General features: G+C 36.4%; 1 protein-coding gene across 2 annotated transcripts in view; it reads right to left on the bottom strand.

The window, feature by feature from the left end:
• Positions 1–14,643, bottom strand: part of ITCH (itchy E3 ubiquitin protein ligase) — a 132,772-nt gene that overhangs the window by 59,650 nt on the left and 58,479 nt on the right. For both annotated transcript variants that reach the window (XM_012754675.3, XM_012754676.3), the window contains exons 5-7: positions 13,110–13,234; positions 11,640–11,777; positions 5,257–5,302 (exon numbers count right to left, since the gene is read on the bottom strand). In XM_012754675.3, coding sequence (XP_012610129.2) covers positions 5,257–5,302; positions 11,640–11,777; positions 13,110–13,234 — 309 coding nt within the window. The remainder of the gene's footprint in view (positions 1–5,256; positions 5,303–11,639; positions 11,778–13,109; positions 13,235–14,643) is intronic.

The raw sequence follows: 14,643 nt of genomic DNA, 5'->3' as shown, positions 1-14,643 counted from the left end.
ATATAATGGTCCCTATAGTTCTTTCTTGTCCTCCTTTTACTTCTCCACAGATTTTCCCCTAGGAACTGAAATTCCACGATTTCAAAGTTATCTCTGAGAATGATTCCCAAATCAGAATCTCTACTGTTTGTCTCACTCACATCCTCTGGTATTGAATTATCATCTAAATGCAGGAGATTTAGAGTAACCCTTCCATCTTAAAAGGTCCTTCCTCACTCCTAAACTCTCCCTTCCCTCCTATGATTTGGTTCTATGGGTAACACTGCTATCCTTCCCAGGCAATTTTACTTTTGACACCGTATATATGTGCCTTTTGACACTCAATAGCTACGTCCCACTGATCCCACGTTCATATTCTCCCTATACTCTTCCATAACCACTGCCCCATTTCTAGTCTTTGTTACCTCTCAGTGGATTACTATATAACAACTTCCCACGTAAGTCTTTCAACCTTCACTTACCACCATATAATGCAAACTATGGCCACTAACAAAAATAACTTTTCCGGCTGGGCAAGGTGGCTCACACCTGTAATCCTAGCCCTCTGGGAGGCTCAGGCGGGTGGACCGCTCAAGGGTCAGGAGTTTGAAACCAGCCTGAGCAAGAGTGAGACCCTGTCTCTACCAAAAATAGAAAGAAGTTAATTGGACAGCTAAAAATATACAGAAAAAATTAGCTAGGCATGGTGGCGCACGCCTGTAGTCCCAGCTACTCGGGAGGCTGGGGCAGATGGATCGCTTTGACCCCAGGAGTTTGAGGTTGCTGTGAGCTAAGCTAATGCCACAGCACTCTAGCCCGGACAACAGAGTGAGACTTTGCCTCAAAAAAATAAATAAATAACTTTTCCTATGGAGTTCTGACCATATCAATCCGCTATTCAAATATTTTAAAAGACATTCCTCCTCTCCATTAAAAAAAGAAAATCTATAAACCTTTACTTGCAAGCCAAAACCTCCATCTGGCCCTAACCTATCTGATACTAAAAATAACTAACATTTACTGAGGACTAAACACTTACTTATATGGTATCCTCTCAACTTTAGGAGGCAGTAAAGCATGACAATTATGAGCTCAGGCTCTGAAGGTAAGGCAATCCCAGGTTCAACTGTGCCACTTACACCATTAACTCTGGCAAGTTTCTTTCCCTTTCTGAGCCTCAGTTTTCTCATCACCTATAAGAGTGGCACACTAGTGCCTGCCTCACCTAAATGTTTAAGGATTAACTGAAAGAACAAGAGACATACTCAGCATACTAGCACAAAAGAGGCAACAAATACTAATTGATTGAGTCTACTCTCAAATTCATCATTTCTCCCTTTCAATTACCGTATCTTCAGCCAAACATTGTGACTGCAGATTTCCTATGAAACACCCTGTGCTCTTCCCCACCTCCATGACTTTGTTCTTCTTCCTCTCACTTAGAATCCCTTCCTCCTTCCAATTCCCCAAAGATATGCATGTCCAAATTATAACTATTTTTTAAGGTCAAATGTTATTTCTTCCATGAAGCCTTTAAACATTTTATTTTATATACTACTTTAGATCTTTTAAAACAATCATGTATTATTTTCTAATACTAAACATAAAGAAAAAAACTGTTTAAAAAGAAACAAGATTCAAACTAGCTCTGAAGTAAAATGGTTTAAGATTAAGATGGAGGCTGGGCCTGGTGGCTCATGCCTGTAATCTTAGCACACTGGGAGGCTAAGGCAGGCAGATTGCTCGAGGTCAGGAGTTCCAAACCAGCCTAAGCAAGACCCCGTCTCTACTAAAAATAGAAAGAAATTAATTGGTCAACTAATATATATAAAAAATTAGCCGGGCATGGTGGTGCATGCCTGTAGTCCCAGCTACTCAGGAGGCTGAGGCAGCAGTATTGCTTGAGCCCAGGAGTTTGAGGTTGCTGTGAACTAAGCTGATGCCACGGCACTCACTCTAGCCTGGGCAACACAGTGAGAATCTGTCTCCAAAAAAAAAAAAAAAAAAAAAAAAAAAAAAACAAAGATTAAGATGGAGTGGTACTTCCAACAAGTTCTACAAGCTTGAACTTTAAAGAAACAGACCTTGTGATATAACTGAAAAGATTTTCCATAATAGTTTGTTGTAATCTTGATAAAATGTGTCTAACCATAGTTCTCAAAGTATAGGCCTTGGTGTAACAGTATCAGTATCACCTGAAAACTTGCTAGAAATGCAAATCTTGAGCCACACCCCAGACCTTACCAACCAGAACAGTAGATAAGACTTGGCAAGTTGTGTTTAACAAGTCCTTGGGGTGATTCTGATGTATTCTACAGTTTGAGAATCATGGCCATACTAAAATAGCACAGGTGGTTAATTTTAGTTCCTTTAGTAAGTTTATGTTCTTTTAATAAGGTATAAGGCTAAAACTGGAAATAGATTTGAAAACTAATTTGGTAATCTATACAAAATACAGAATTGTCAGTGAAACCACCTACACCACCATTAGTTTTGAAAAGCAATTAGCACTCATTATATGCTATGGCTTTGCTTCCTTCTTCTACAATCTTAACTTCTGCTTATTTCAACATACATATATACATCTGATCTATACATAAGCTCAGATGTTTATGGACAGGATACAGAACCCCAAAGAGCCAAGATGCTAGTAAAATAAGGTTATAAAAAGTATTCAAATCAAAGAGTAACAATTGAGAAGGCACATATAACAACAAAATCTTAGAACACTAGGCACCAATCATCTTGGTAATTCATAAAAGTGACAGAAATATAAAATATCCAGACATAGTATGGGGAAAGCAGATCAACAAAACTAATGTTTGAATTAGGATAAAAAGGGAAAATAACCTAAGGCTGTTTAGTAAACTACCTAAATGATAACTATGGGGGAAGAAGAGGTGGATGCAAAGCCTTTGTTCACTAGGTGTCTGCTGCCCTGTCTTTTAGCTTTACAGTTTTATGAAATCTGCCAACAAAGGCAAAGGGGAAAAAGGTAGTCACAGCCATAACTACTACACATAATTGTGTAATAACATTTGACAGTTTACAAAGTGCTTTTCAAACCCACTATTTCAGAGGTGTGTGTGCCCTTTAATAAAAGTAAATGCATAAGAATTCATGCTTAGGGCCGGGCGCGGTGGCTCACGCCTGTAATCCTAGCTCTCTGGGAGGCCGAGGCGGGCGGATTGCTCGAGGTCAGGAGTTCGAAACCAGCCTGAGCAAGAGCGAGACCCCGTCTCTACTATAAATAGAAAGAAACTAATTGGCCAACTAATATATATAGAAAAAAAATTAGCCGGGCACGGTGGCACATGCCTGTAGTCCCAGCTACTCGGGAGGCTGAGGCAGCAGGATTGCTTGAGCCCAGGAGTTTGAGGTTGCTGTGAGCTAGGCTGATGCCACGGCACTCACTCTAGCCTAGGCAACAAAGCGAGACTCTGTCTCAAAAAAAAAAAAAAAAAAAAAAAGAATTCATGCTTAGCACAAAAGATACACTCAAAGATTTGTCAAGCAATCTCAGAAACCTGGAACATACTATTCCCCAAATTATTTATGACAGTGATTCACATGGGAAGATATATAGCATTGATTAAATAAATGTCATGAAGCAGGAGCTCTAGCAATGCCTTTGCAAGAAATGTATAGGTGTCCAGAGTACAAATTTCATGATTGTATTATAAGAAATAGACTTTCAAAAAACAAATATGCAACAACACAGTGGCATAACAGAACCTTTTAAAGAATATATAAAATTCTATCACATTCCCACTTATTGATGCAGATAAAGGCTTATTATACAAAAGAGTTAACTGACCAAAGCAAGCTAAATATTAAAACATTTTATGGGGGATATTTCAGGAATTCAAGAAATCTCTTATTAAACATAATACTAAAAAAGGCATAAGTTGTCTTCAGCCTACAGAGATATTTATATAATTTTAAAAACCTTTTCTATTAGTTTTTAATCACAGTGAGAAATAAAAGTTATTCGCTGGGCAAAAAGTTACTACTCTATCTCTTATGAAATTAGTATGGAAGATGATTCTATGTCATAGGAGTGACTCTATGAAGGTAGATTTCCATTAGGTAAAACACTACAGTTTTATAAACTTTGATTTTCCTGAAGATCGTGATAAGTTGTCTTTAATTTTCTCTTATATTCTGTGACACTGCTTCTGGTTCTTCTGCCTTCCTGACTACTCCTCCTATAGTTCATCATCTTCCTACCCGATACTTACCCACTTTGGATAAAACAAAGAATCCAATGGAATTTTATAACCACTGCACTCTGTAGCTAAGACATGTCACTTAAAGCATTAAGAGTACAATCATCTCCTTTCCTAATTTTATCTCCTATTATATCAGCTTCTAGGATAACCAATACACAAAGTTTGTTACGTCAATTAACATATTCCAAGGCGTTGAACAGTTTTTAGGCCCAAACTTAACGACAGTCAGGCACAAAAGTGCTAAACCTAAGCTCAGAGCAAACAGCTGGTACAAATTTCTGCCCCTTGTAATGAAGGCCTAGAAGACACCACAGCTAGTGGTGACCTTCACACATGTGTAAAGCTCCTATCCCAGCTTTCCTAGAAAAGAAGCTTAATAGCCCAGTGATGACCCTGGGATTTGGAACTCACTGCCTTTGGAAAGGTGGTGATACATTTACTTCCCCTTTTTTTTGGAGACAGGGTCTTGCTCTGTATCCCAAGCTGGAGTGCGGTGGCACAATCATAGCTCACTGCAACCTCCAACTCTGAGACTCAAGTGATCCTCCTGAGTAACTGGGGCTACAGGTGCAGCACCAGCACACCTGGCAAAATTTCTTATTTTTTGTACAGATGGGGCTCTCACCATGTTAACCAGGCTGGTCTCAAAATTCTCAGCTCAAGCAATCCTCCCACCTCAGTCTCCCAAAGTGCTGGGGTTACAAGTGTGAGCCACCGTACCCAACCTGATATATTTACTTTCTACAAGCTGAAGTTGAAGTAAGTATCAGAATTTGGTTATCCTTGGCCTACTGTAGATAGCTACAATCGGATAAGAGTCTTTAATCTTTCACAAATATTTCCCTTCTAGTGCACCCTTTGATAGCTCAGCTGGTGGAATGGAGGACTGTACACTGGACACATTAATATTTCCCTTCTTGAGTTCTAAATTGTTTTTCATACAAATTTATTCTTATATCAATCTCAACTTGAAGTTTTGACTAAAATGAATCTTTATTAATTCTCCTTTGTTTACAGAACGATAGGACAATCAATGAACTCTTACCTTGTTTCATCCTTTGGCCTGGAGCCATCTTCATTCTGAGAAGCACCTTTAACATCAAAGTTTAAACAGAAGATGAGTTTCAAGAGAGTAATTTTCACTTTTTCCTAAACATGCCATATAGGCAAAGTCTTTTATTAAACCTTTCTAATAAAGAACATACTACAACTTAAATTCCAACATGACTTTAATAGGGAAAATGTGATAAATGTTCACATGCTTGAAATAAGAAAAGTTTTACCAAAATTTTGTGTAAATGCTTATCATTATGTGTAAGAGATGTTAACTAGTAAAGATATATTACTCATGCACCAGTACTTCGGCCTTTTTTGAGATACACGTTTGACTAATTCGAACCTAGTGTTTTAGTGCTATTTTGTATCCCAAATACCTCAAAAAAAAAGTACTGATCACTAAGCAGGATGATAAATAAACCTTTAATACCTCTCTTCTTATATAGGAGACTGGAAAATAGCTTAAAGTAGAGGAAAGGCACAAATGAGTTTCAAAGTGGCCAAAATGAAGTTCACAATGTTCATATTTTCTTCCAACTTTATTGATGGAAAATAACTCTAGGATTAAGTCAGGGTCTTTTTAATATAAAAGTGGTAGAGGGATGGCTGGTAGTGGTAGGCACACTAACAGTAGCAAAAATAGATGGTAGACAGAGGAGAAAGAAAAAACTATAAAATGCAGAAACAAGAATGTGAGTTCAGGCCGGGCGCGGTGGCTCACGCCTGTAATCCTAGCTCTCTGGGAGGCCGAGGCGGGCGGATTGCTCGAGGTCAGGAGTTCAAAACCAGCCTGAGCAAGAGCGAGACCCCGTCTCTACTATAAATAGAAAGAAATTAATTGGCCAACTGATATGTATATAAAAAATTAGCCGGGCATGGTGGCGCATGCCTGTAGTCCCAGCTACTCGGGAGGCTGAGGCAGAAGGATCGCTCAAGCCCAGGAGTTTGAGGTTGCTGTGAGCTAGCCTGATGCCACGGCACTCACTCTAGCCTGGACAACAAAGCAAGACTCTGTCTCAAAAAAAAAAAAAAAAAAAAAAAAGAATGTGAGTTCAATAGTCTAGGTCCATTTAGTAAAAGAACAATAGTCCTTGGATATTGTCATAGTTTCAAATAGTCAAACCATTACTATATTACACCAGAGCATAATTAGTGAATTAATTTATTAAAAAGACACTCGCTATGTTGTGGTCACTATACTGTATCACACCTAGCAAGGTTGGCAAATATTTGATTTAGTCTAGAAATAAAACATTTTTAAAATGGTACAGGTAAATGGATAAATAAAATGTGGCACATCTATGCAATAGAATATGATTTGGCAACAAAAAAGTACTATTAAAACATATTATGTCATGGATGAATCTTTTTGAGATCACATTAAATGAAAGAAGCCAGACACAAAAACATGTATTTTATGATTTCATTTTTATGAAATTTCCAGAAAAGACATATTTTTAGAGATAGAGAACAGTTTTGGGGCTCAAGGAAGGAACAAGATTTCATGTAAATGGGCAAGAAGGATTTTTACTGGAAGGATAAAAATGTCCTAAACCTGATTTACAGTGGCAGTTGGATCCCTCAGTTAAGTTACTAAAAATCATTAAGTTGTACACTTGAAATTGGTGAATTTTATGATATATAAAACACAACTTAATAACGCTGTTAAAATGGTAAAAATAAAAATGGCGCAATGAAATACATTTTGGGTGTAAAAGGGTAAGTTTCAGTTTTATAAGAACTCTATCTATATAAAATATATTTCCGTAAAATAGCTGATAAATGGGACATAAATGAAATCAGAAATGACATCAAAATGTCCACCATAAGCCACTAAAATCAGTCAATTAGTATTTTTCTCAAAATTAAGAAAACCACTTGGAATAATCCATTTAAATCTACCATTACCTGATACTTCTAAACTTTCTCATTTACTACAATGAAACACAGTTTGAATCACATAGGCTCTGAGGCTAGACTGGCTGGGTTTGTATCCTAGCTTTGTCATGTACTAACTTTGTGATGTTAGAAAAGTATACTTGAAAAAAAAAAAGAAAAGTATACTTGACTTCCTGTGCCTTTTTTTTCCTATATAAAATGGGAACATGAGGCGGGTGGATCACTCAAGGTCAGGAGTTCAAAACCAGCCTGAGCAAGAGTGAGACCCCCATCTCTACTAAAAAATAGAAAGAAATTAATTGGCCAACTAAAAATATATAGAAAAAATTAGCCGGGCATGGTGGCGCATGCCTGTAGTACCAGACACTTGGGAAGCTGAGGCAGGAGGATTGCTTGAGCCCAGGAGTTTGAGGTTGCTGTGAGCTAGGCTGATGCCATGGCATTCTAGCTGGGGCAACAGAGTGAGACTCTGCCACAAAAAAAAAAAAAAAAAAAAAGGAATAAAGATACCTCCTTCAGAGTATTTATGAGAATTAAACATAAAAATACACTTAGAGTCAGCACATACAAGTAGTCCATACATATTAGCTATTATTGTTTCTCAAAATTTATATCTCTTTGGGAAAGTCTAAACAAGGGCCATTTTTGTGGAATTTTTTCAACATAAAGTGAAACCATAATAGAAATTTATGGCATAAATTATTTAGATTTAATCCTTTGCTTCTAGAAAATAGTTAACAACAAAACTTACACAATGAATATCTAAGAAGAGAACAACTGCAGTACTTAAATTTGCACTTTGTAAGTGTATTATTCTTTAAAAGTATTCCCAATACAAATTTCCTTAAGAAAAACTCAATAGATTTCTAAATGTACATGTTTCACCCACAGGAAACTGTACAAGATCTACAAAGATCTCTTCTATCAAGCGAACTAGTCCAAGGACTCTCCCACCACAAAATAACTAGAGCCTAGATAAAGCAATTTTACACAATGTTCCCTATATTGCTTGGTGACTAGCAATCTCAAAAATAAACAAAAAAGTGAAATGAAGCATGGTAAGTGTGTGCCTGTAATCCCAGTTACTCAGGAGGCTGGGTGAGGTGGGAGGATCACTTGTGCCTACAAGTTTAGGACTATAGCACTATGATCATGCCTGAGAATAGCCACTGCACTCCAGCCTGGGCCACATTGTGAGACCCTATTTCTTTAAAAGAAAAAGAAAACTGACATAAGAGTAGGAACAGAATGCAATAAACAGGCCATTATCAGCTCTGAGATGAACAGGTAGGGGTGCTAAACCAGAAACTGCTACATTAGGCTGGCAAGTGTCTGACCTATTCTAAAAATATATACATTGGAAAGGAGCTAAAGTGTTCCCAGGTCAGTGGCATATCCTGGCACCTAGCAAAAGCAAAATAAATTTTCTCTGGAGCAAAGAATCTAAGATTCCCAACAGACTAAGATCAAATATAAACTTGTAATAAAAAAAAAAAAAGCATGTACAAATAAAAACAAGCCTCAATGAAGAAATGACATAAAATCATTTACATCCCCAAAATCTTTCAGATACTGCAGATACTGGAACTATTTTAAAGAGAAATGTTAAACAACAAAGACTATGTAGCAAAAAAGTCAGCAATCAAGAAATGAGAAATCATCAAAAAGTGAACATCAGCAACTCTATTCCTAGGTGGAGAAATAAAAGCTTATGTCCACACACAAACTTGTACAAAAATGCTTATAGCAGCATTATTTATAATTAATAATACTCAAAAGGAAATAAGCCAAATGTCTATCAATGGATGGATAAACAAATTGTGGCACATTATACACACAGACACACATACACACACACAATGGGGTATTATTCAGCCATAAAAAGAAAGGAAGTACTGATACGTGCTACAAGCTGGAAGAATCTCAAAAACATTATGCTAAGAATCTAGTTGCAAAAAGTCACATGATTCCTTTTATATGATATATCCCAAATAGGGCAAATCCACAGAGACAGAAAGATTAGTGTTTACCAGGGGTTGGGGGAAGGAGAAATGGGGTGTTGTTCTAGGGTGACATAAGTTTTGAAACTATTATAGAGAGATGGCAGTTTTGTGAATGTACTAAATGCCACTGAATTGTACACTTTATAATGGTTAATTGTATGTTATGTAAATTTCACCTCAATTCTGAAAATCCTAAATAAAAAGGGGATATATCTGAAGAAGAAATAAATGTTGTAAAGCTGAAAATGCATGTATCATTATACTATGGCAATTCTATTCCCAAGTATATACCTTACATAGATCTTTGAACTTGTATACCAACAAACATATGCAAAAATGTTCGCTACATCACTGTTCACAATGGCAAAAAACTACATGCAACCCAAATGTCCTTAATTATAAAGCGTATAAGCTCTGGTATATTCACCCAGGCTATTATTTAGCAGTAAAAGTAAATGAACTACAGATACAATAATATGGGTAAATCTTAAAAGGCAACACTGGCTGGGCGCGGTGGTTCACGCCTGTAATCCTAGCACTCTGGGAGGCCAAGGCGGGCGAATTGCTCAAGATCAGGAGTTGGAAACCAGCCTGAGCAAGAGCGAGACCCCGTCTCTACTATAAATAGAAAGAAATTAATTGGCCAACTAATATATATAGAAAAAATTAGCCGGGCATGGTGGCTCATGCCTGTAGTCCCAGCTACTCGGGAGGCTGAGGCAGCAGGATTGCTTGAGCCCATGAGTTTGAGGTTGCTGTGAGCTAGGCTGACGCCATGGCACTCCCTCTAGCCTGGGCAACAAAGTGAGACTCTGTCTCAAAAAAAAAAAAAAAAAAAGGCAACACTGATACTTCCATAGAGCCTAAGAAAAAATTAAAAGTAATGTACTGTTTATTTATCACACATGATAAAAATTTTTAAAGATCACGGTAATAATAAATTCAAAATATGGGATAGTGATTATTTCTAGAGGAAAGATAAGGAATGATACAGGAAGAAAAATATAGGTGGATGCAATATTATTAATGTTTTCATTCTTAAGCTGTGTGGTAGTTTCATGAGTGCTCATTTTATTATGCTGGTTTTTATCTTACATATATTAAATATAAGAACATAAAGTGCTCTGTAAATTGTAAAAATTAATGAAGAATACTGTAAAATCTTAGCTGAAATCAACAATAACCATATCACAGACTTAATACTTCAATTTTTAAAGCAGCACCTATTATAAAGTAAAATAAAACAAGTGTGGAAAGGGAGTTTTACTGGCTTTTGGGGAAAGTTAATATTCTGAATATACAAAGAAGAATGTTCAAATGTAAGTCAAGTTCTTAAAAATACCATTATGGCAAAGTTTCTCTCTATAAAATAATTAGTTCGTCCCTAGACCAGTTGAGATCTGCTAATTTCAAATAATATTTGGTAAAGCAAAAATTTAGGCATTTCAGATATAGGCTTTGCCTTAAAAAAAAAAAAAAAAAACTTAGGCTGGGCGTGGTGGCTCACGCCTGTAATCCTAGCACTCTGGGAGGCCAAGGTGGGCGGATTGCTCCAGGTCAGGAGTTCGAAACCAGCCTGAGCAAGAGCAAGACCCCATCTTTACTATAAACAGAAAGAAATTAATTGGCCAACTAATATATATAGAAAACATCATCCTGTCTTAGCCTCCCGAATAGCTGGGACTACAGGCATGTGCCACCATACCTGGGTAATTTTTCTATTTTTGTGGAGATGGGAGTCTCACTATGTTGCTCAGGCTGGTCTTGAACTCCTGGCCTCAAGTGATCCTCCCACCTCAGTCTCTCAAAGTGTTGGGATCACAGATATGAGCCAGGAACTTCTTTTAATCTCAGCTCATGTTTATTTCCCTTTAACACACACTAGTAAATCATAAATTGTAAGATATACCAGCACACATGTAATGAACTGGTTTTGTCAAAAGATATCTCTGTAAGTGTAGCTTACAGAAATGAAACAGGAATGGCAAAAGTATTTCAGCTTGTATTGGTTGTCTGGTACAGCACTAAGAAGGATTTGGAGTCATATTTAAACTACACCAGATGCTGCTACAGACAATAAACTATGCCCACCACTCATACTGGAAGGAATGTGGCATCTACCATGTCATATTAACTGCCATTGTTGGCCAACAGGTTTATTCATTTATAAATTCATTTATTACTCATAGGGCCAACTGTGAATTAAACTTCTACTTGGTTGGTTTTTATTTTTCCACTTATACTATTTGGCTAGCTTTTCAACTTACATAAAAATGTTTAAGTGTTTTTTATTCATAGAAACAATGCACCGAAAAGAAAATGTTAAGAGTTGTCAATGTCTTTTAAAAAGGAAATAAAATCATTTCTTTAATCTGAAATAGAATTGAAATAATTACATACAGCATACTATATACAGTAGCTATGTTACGTAAGAACAATCATTAAAAACTTTACAAAAGTGATCACTTACTTTCTGAACACGTAGTTTCACCATTAGTTACAACTTCAGACTCTAACTGCAGCCCATCAAGACAAATTGACAAGTCTCCTATTGTTTCTGTTGGCTCTTTGTCACCTGCAAGTTGCAAAGTCACAACTACTTCCTCCACTGGAAGAGAATAAAATTACAGGGAAAAAAAAAATGGTCATCTTTTTTGCTGTAAGCCATCTTAACTGTTAAAAATCTAACTAATGTCAGAAAAAAATAGAAATAGATGTATATATAAACTGTTTTACTGTACTTCACCAAAGGTTTGAGGCTTTTTGACACCAAAACATTTTATTTTATTTTAAGAGAACAAAATTTGCTTAATTTTTTTAATAGCCAAAATGCAAAATATTAAAAATCTCAATAATTTAATTTATTATATTCTATCTTTGTTATTAGATTGTACTGTACAAAATGGGTCACCATGACAACAAAGATTATTCAGCAATGTATATTATATTGAGTGAAAATATAATTTAAGAATAGACTGGCAGGATGTGGTGGCTCACACCTGTAATCCTAGCACTCCGGGAGGCCAAGGTGGAAGGATAGCTCAAGGTCAGGAGTTTGAGACCAGCCTGAGCAAGAGCGAGACCCCCATCTCTGCTAAAAATAGAAAAAAATTAATTGGCCAACTAAAAATATATAGAAAAAATTAGCTGGGCATGGTGGTGCATGCTTGTAGTCCCAGCTACTCAGGAGGCTGAGGAGGATCGCCCAGGAGTTTGAGGTTGCTCATGTAGCCCGGGCAACAGAGACTGTCTCAAAAAAAAAAAAGAATAGATTATATCTCCTAATGTTTAAAATTATGATATATGATTCAAACAAGAAAGTTATAAATTTTTATATGTCTATTGTATGTATATAGATAAACATATAAATAAAACCACAAACGAAAATGAGGAGAGTTTTTAAAATAAGCATTTAAAGCCAGGTGTGGTGGTGCACGTGGATAGTCCCAGTACTCAGGAGGCTGAGGCGGGAAGATTATTTAAGGCCAGTAGTTTGAGGCAGTAGTGTGCTATGATTGCACCTATGAATAGCCAGTGTACTCTAGCCTGAGTAACATGCAAGATCCTGTCTCAAAAAAATTTACAAAAGCATTTGAAAAGGAAATCTTTCAAAATATTAACCACATAAAAGTGGGATTACTTCCCCCCTTCTCCTATGCTCTATATTTTTAGTTTTTCCATAATTGACTATGTATCTATTATAATAATGCCTATTTACTAAGTAAATAAACAAATATTTACTAAAAATGTTGAATCAAAAGTGAATGGCTAAACCAAGGTTACTCAGAATACTTTAAATAGCTCAAGATGCTTCTCTCTGTTAATCTTTATAACCAAGTAAACTTAAAGGTATGAATGAACATGAGTCATTATGCATGTTTGGCATATGAATTTCTTCCAGAAAAACAAACTAGGTACAATTTCTATTATTCTTACATACGTTTCATATTGTTTGACTTTAAAGTTCCATAAATATCTAAGGCAGCAGTTCCCAACAAAACATCAGATTTCAGTGTCTGGTGACTCCACACACGAAAATTTAATTTACTCACAGGGGTAACAATCCTAAAAGTGAAAAAAAGGGGGAAAAATATTATTTTCATTAAATATCACAATGGGATCCTAAACAAATTATAATTAAGTTTTAATGTTTAAAGTCTTCTCACTGCAACCCTTACAGTTTACTACTGAACAAACAATATTGGCCTATGTTCTGTAATCTTATGAAAACTGTATCTGAGTATTACATGCCTATATGGACATTTTCACTTGTGGTTGAACTACAGGGACAACTTCGTACATGTATTGTTAATAAAAGTAAAACTACTTACCATGCAACCAACTGTTGGAAAACTAGTTTTACTTTAATAGTAGTATATAAAATTGAAAACTGAATTTACATATTAAATTCTTATTTTATATCACGTAGTTTACTGAGCTTGAGGTTACTTCATTTAATCTTCACAGTAACCCTGTGAGATGAGAATTATCACTCCTATCTTCAGATGCAGAAGCTGATATTTAGAGAGATAATGCCAACTGCCCTAGGTCATACAGCCAGTAAGTGGCAGAACTATAATTTGAATGAAAGCCTTTTATTAAAATTTATATTAAAAAGTTCCTCACTCTGGGAGGCCGAGGCGGGCGGATTGCTCGAGGTTGGGAGTTCGAAACCAGCCTGAGCAAGAGCGAGACCCCGTCTCTACTATAAATAGAAAGAAACTAATTGGCCAACTAATATATATAGAAAAAATTAGCCGGGCATGGTGGCTCATGCCTGTAGTCCCAGCTACTTGGGAGGCTGAGACAGAAGGATCGCTTGAGCCCAGGAGTTTGAGGTTGCTGTGAGCTAGGCTGACGCCATGGCACTCACTCTAGCCTAGGCAACAAAGCAAGACTCTTGTCTCAAAAAAAAAAAAAAAAAAGTTCCTCAGTCAGCTGTAAAATGATTGAGGATTACATTAGATACATCAAGTTTCACACTGCTAGAGGCAAAGTGTACAGGACAACTATCAAACAAATACAGACTCACTGATATCTTGCTAAATGCCAATAAAGAATGCTTTCCATAATGCTATTTTCCAAAGCAAACTGGGAAATGTGAAATTGCAATAAACATATAAACTATTCTGGAGTCAAGAACTAGAAAAACAGGAGCACTATATAACCTACCATAGTCCTATAATCCAATGCTACAAAAACAAATTCTAGGAATATTTGAATTTCCCTATGCCTCATTCTTTCTGAAATGTGATCAAATTAGGGGTACAAAGAAATACTTTCTTCCTTAGAAGTCTACCTGTGTGCCTCATCACCATATTTCTACCACCATTTTAACAATAGGTAGTTTAAACGAACTAAAATTTTTTCGCTTCCACATTGCCCCCCTTCTTTGGAAGTACAATTTATTCATTCTCTTTTCAAAACTCTCAGATGCTACTTTCAGGAGAGCATATAGAAATCGCAACAGGGAT

This window comes from Microcebus murinus, chromosome 16 (assembly GCF_040939455.1).
Source record: "Microcebus murinus isolate Inina chromosome 16, M.murinus_Inina_mat1.0, whole genome shotgun sequence".
NCBI classification, from domain to species: domain Eukaryota; kingdom Metazoa; phylum Chordata; class Mammalia; order Primates; family Cheirogaleidae; genus Microcebus; species Microcebus murinus.
The sequence above is the reverse complement of the archived record's forward strand: the minus strand, read 5'-3'. Positions and strand labels throughout refer to the sequence as shown.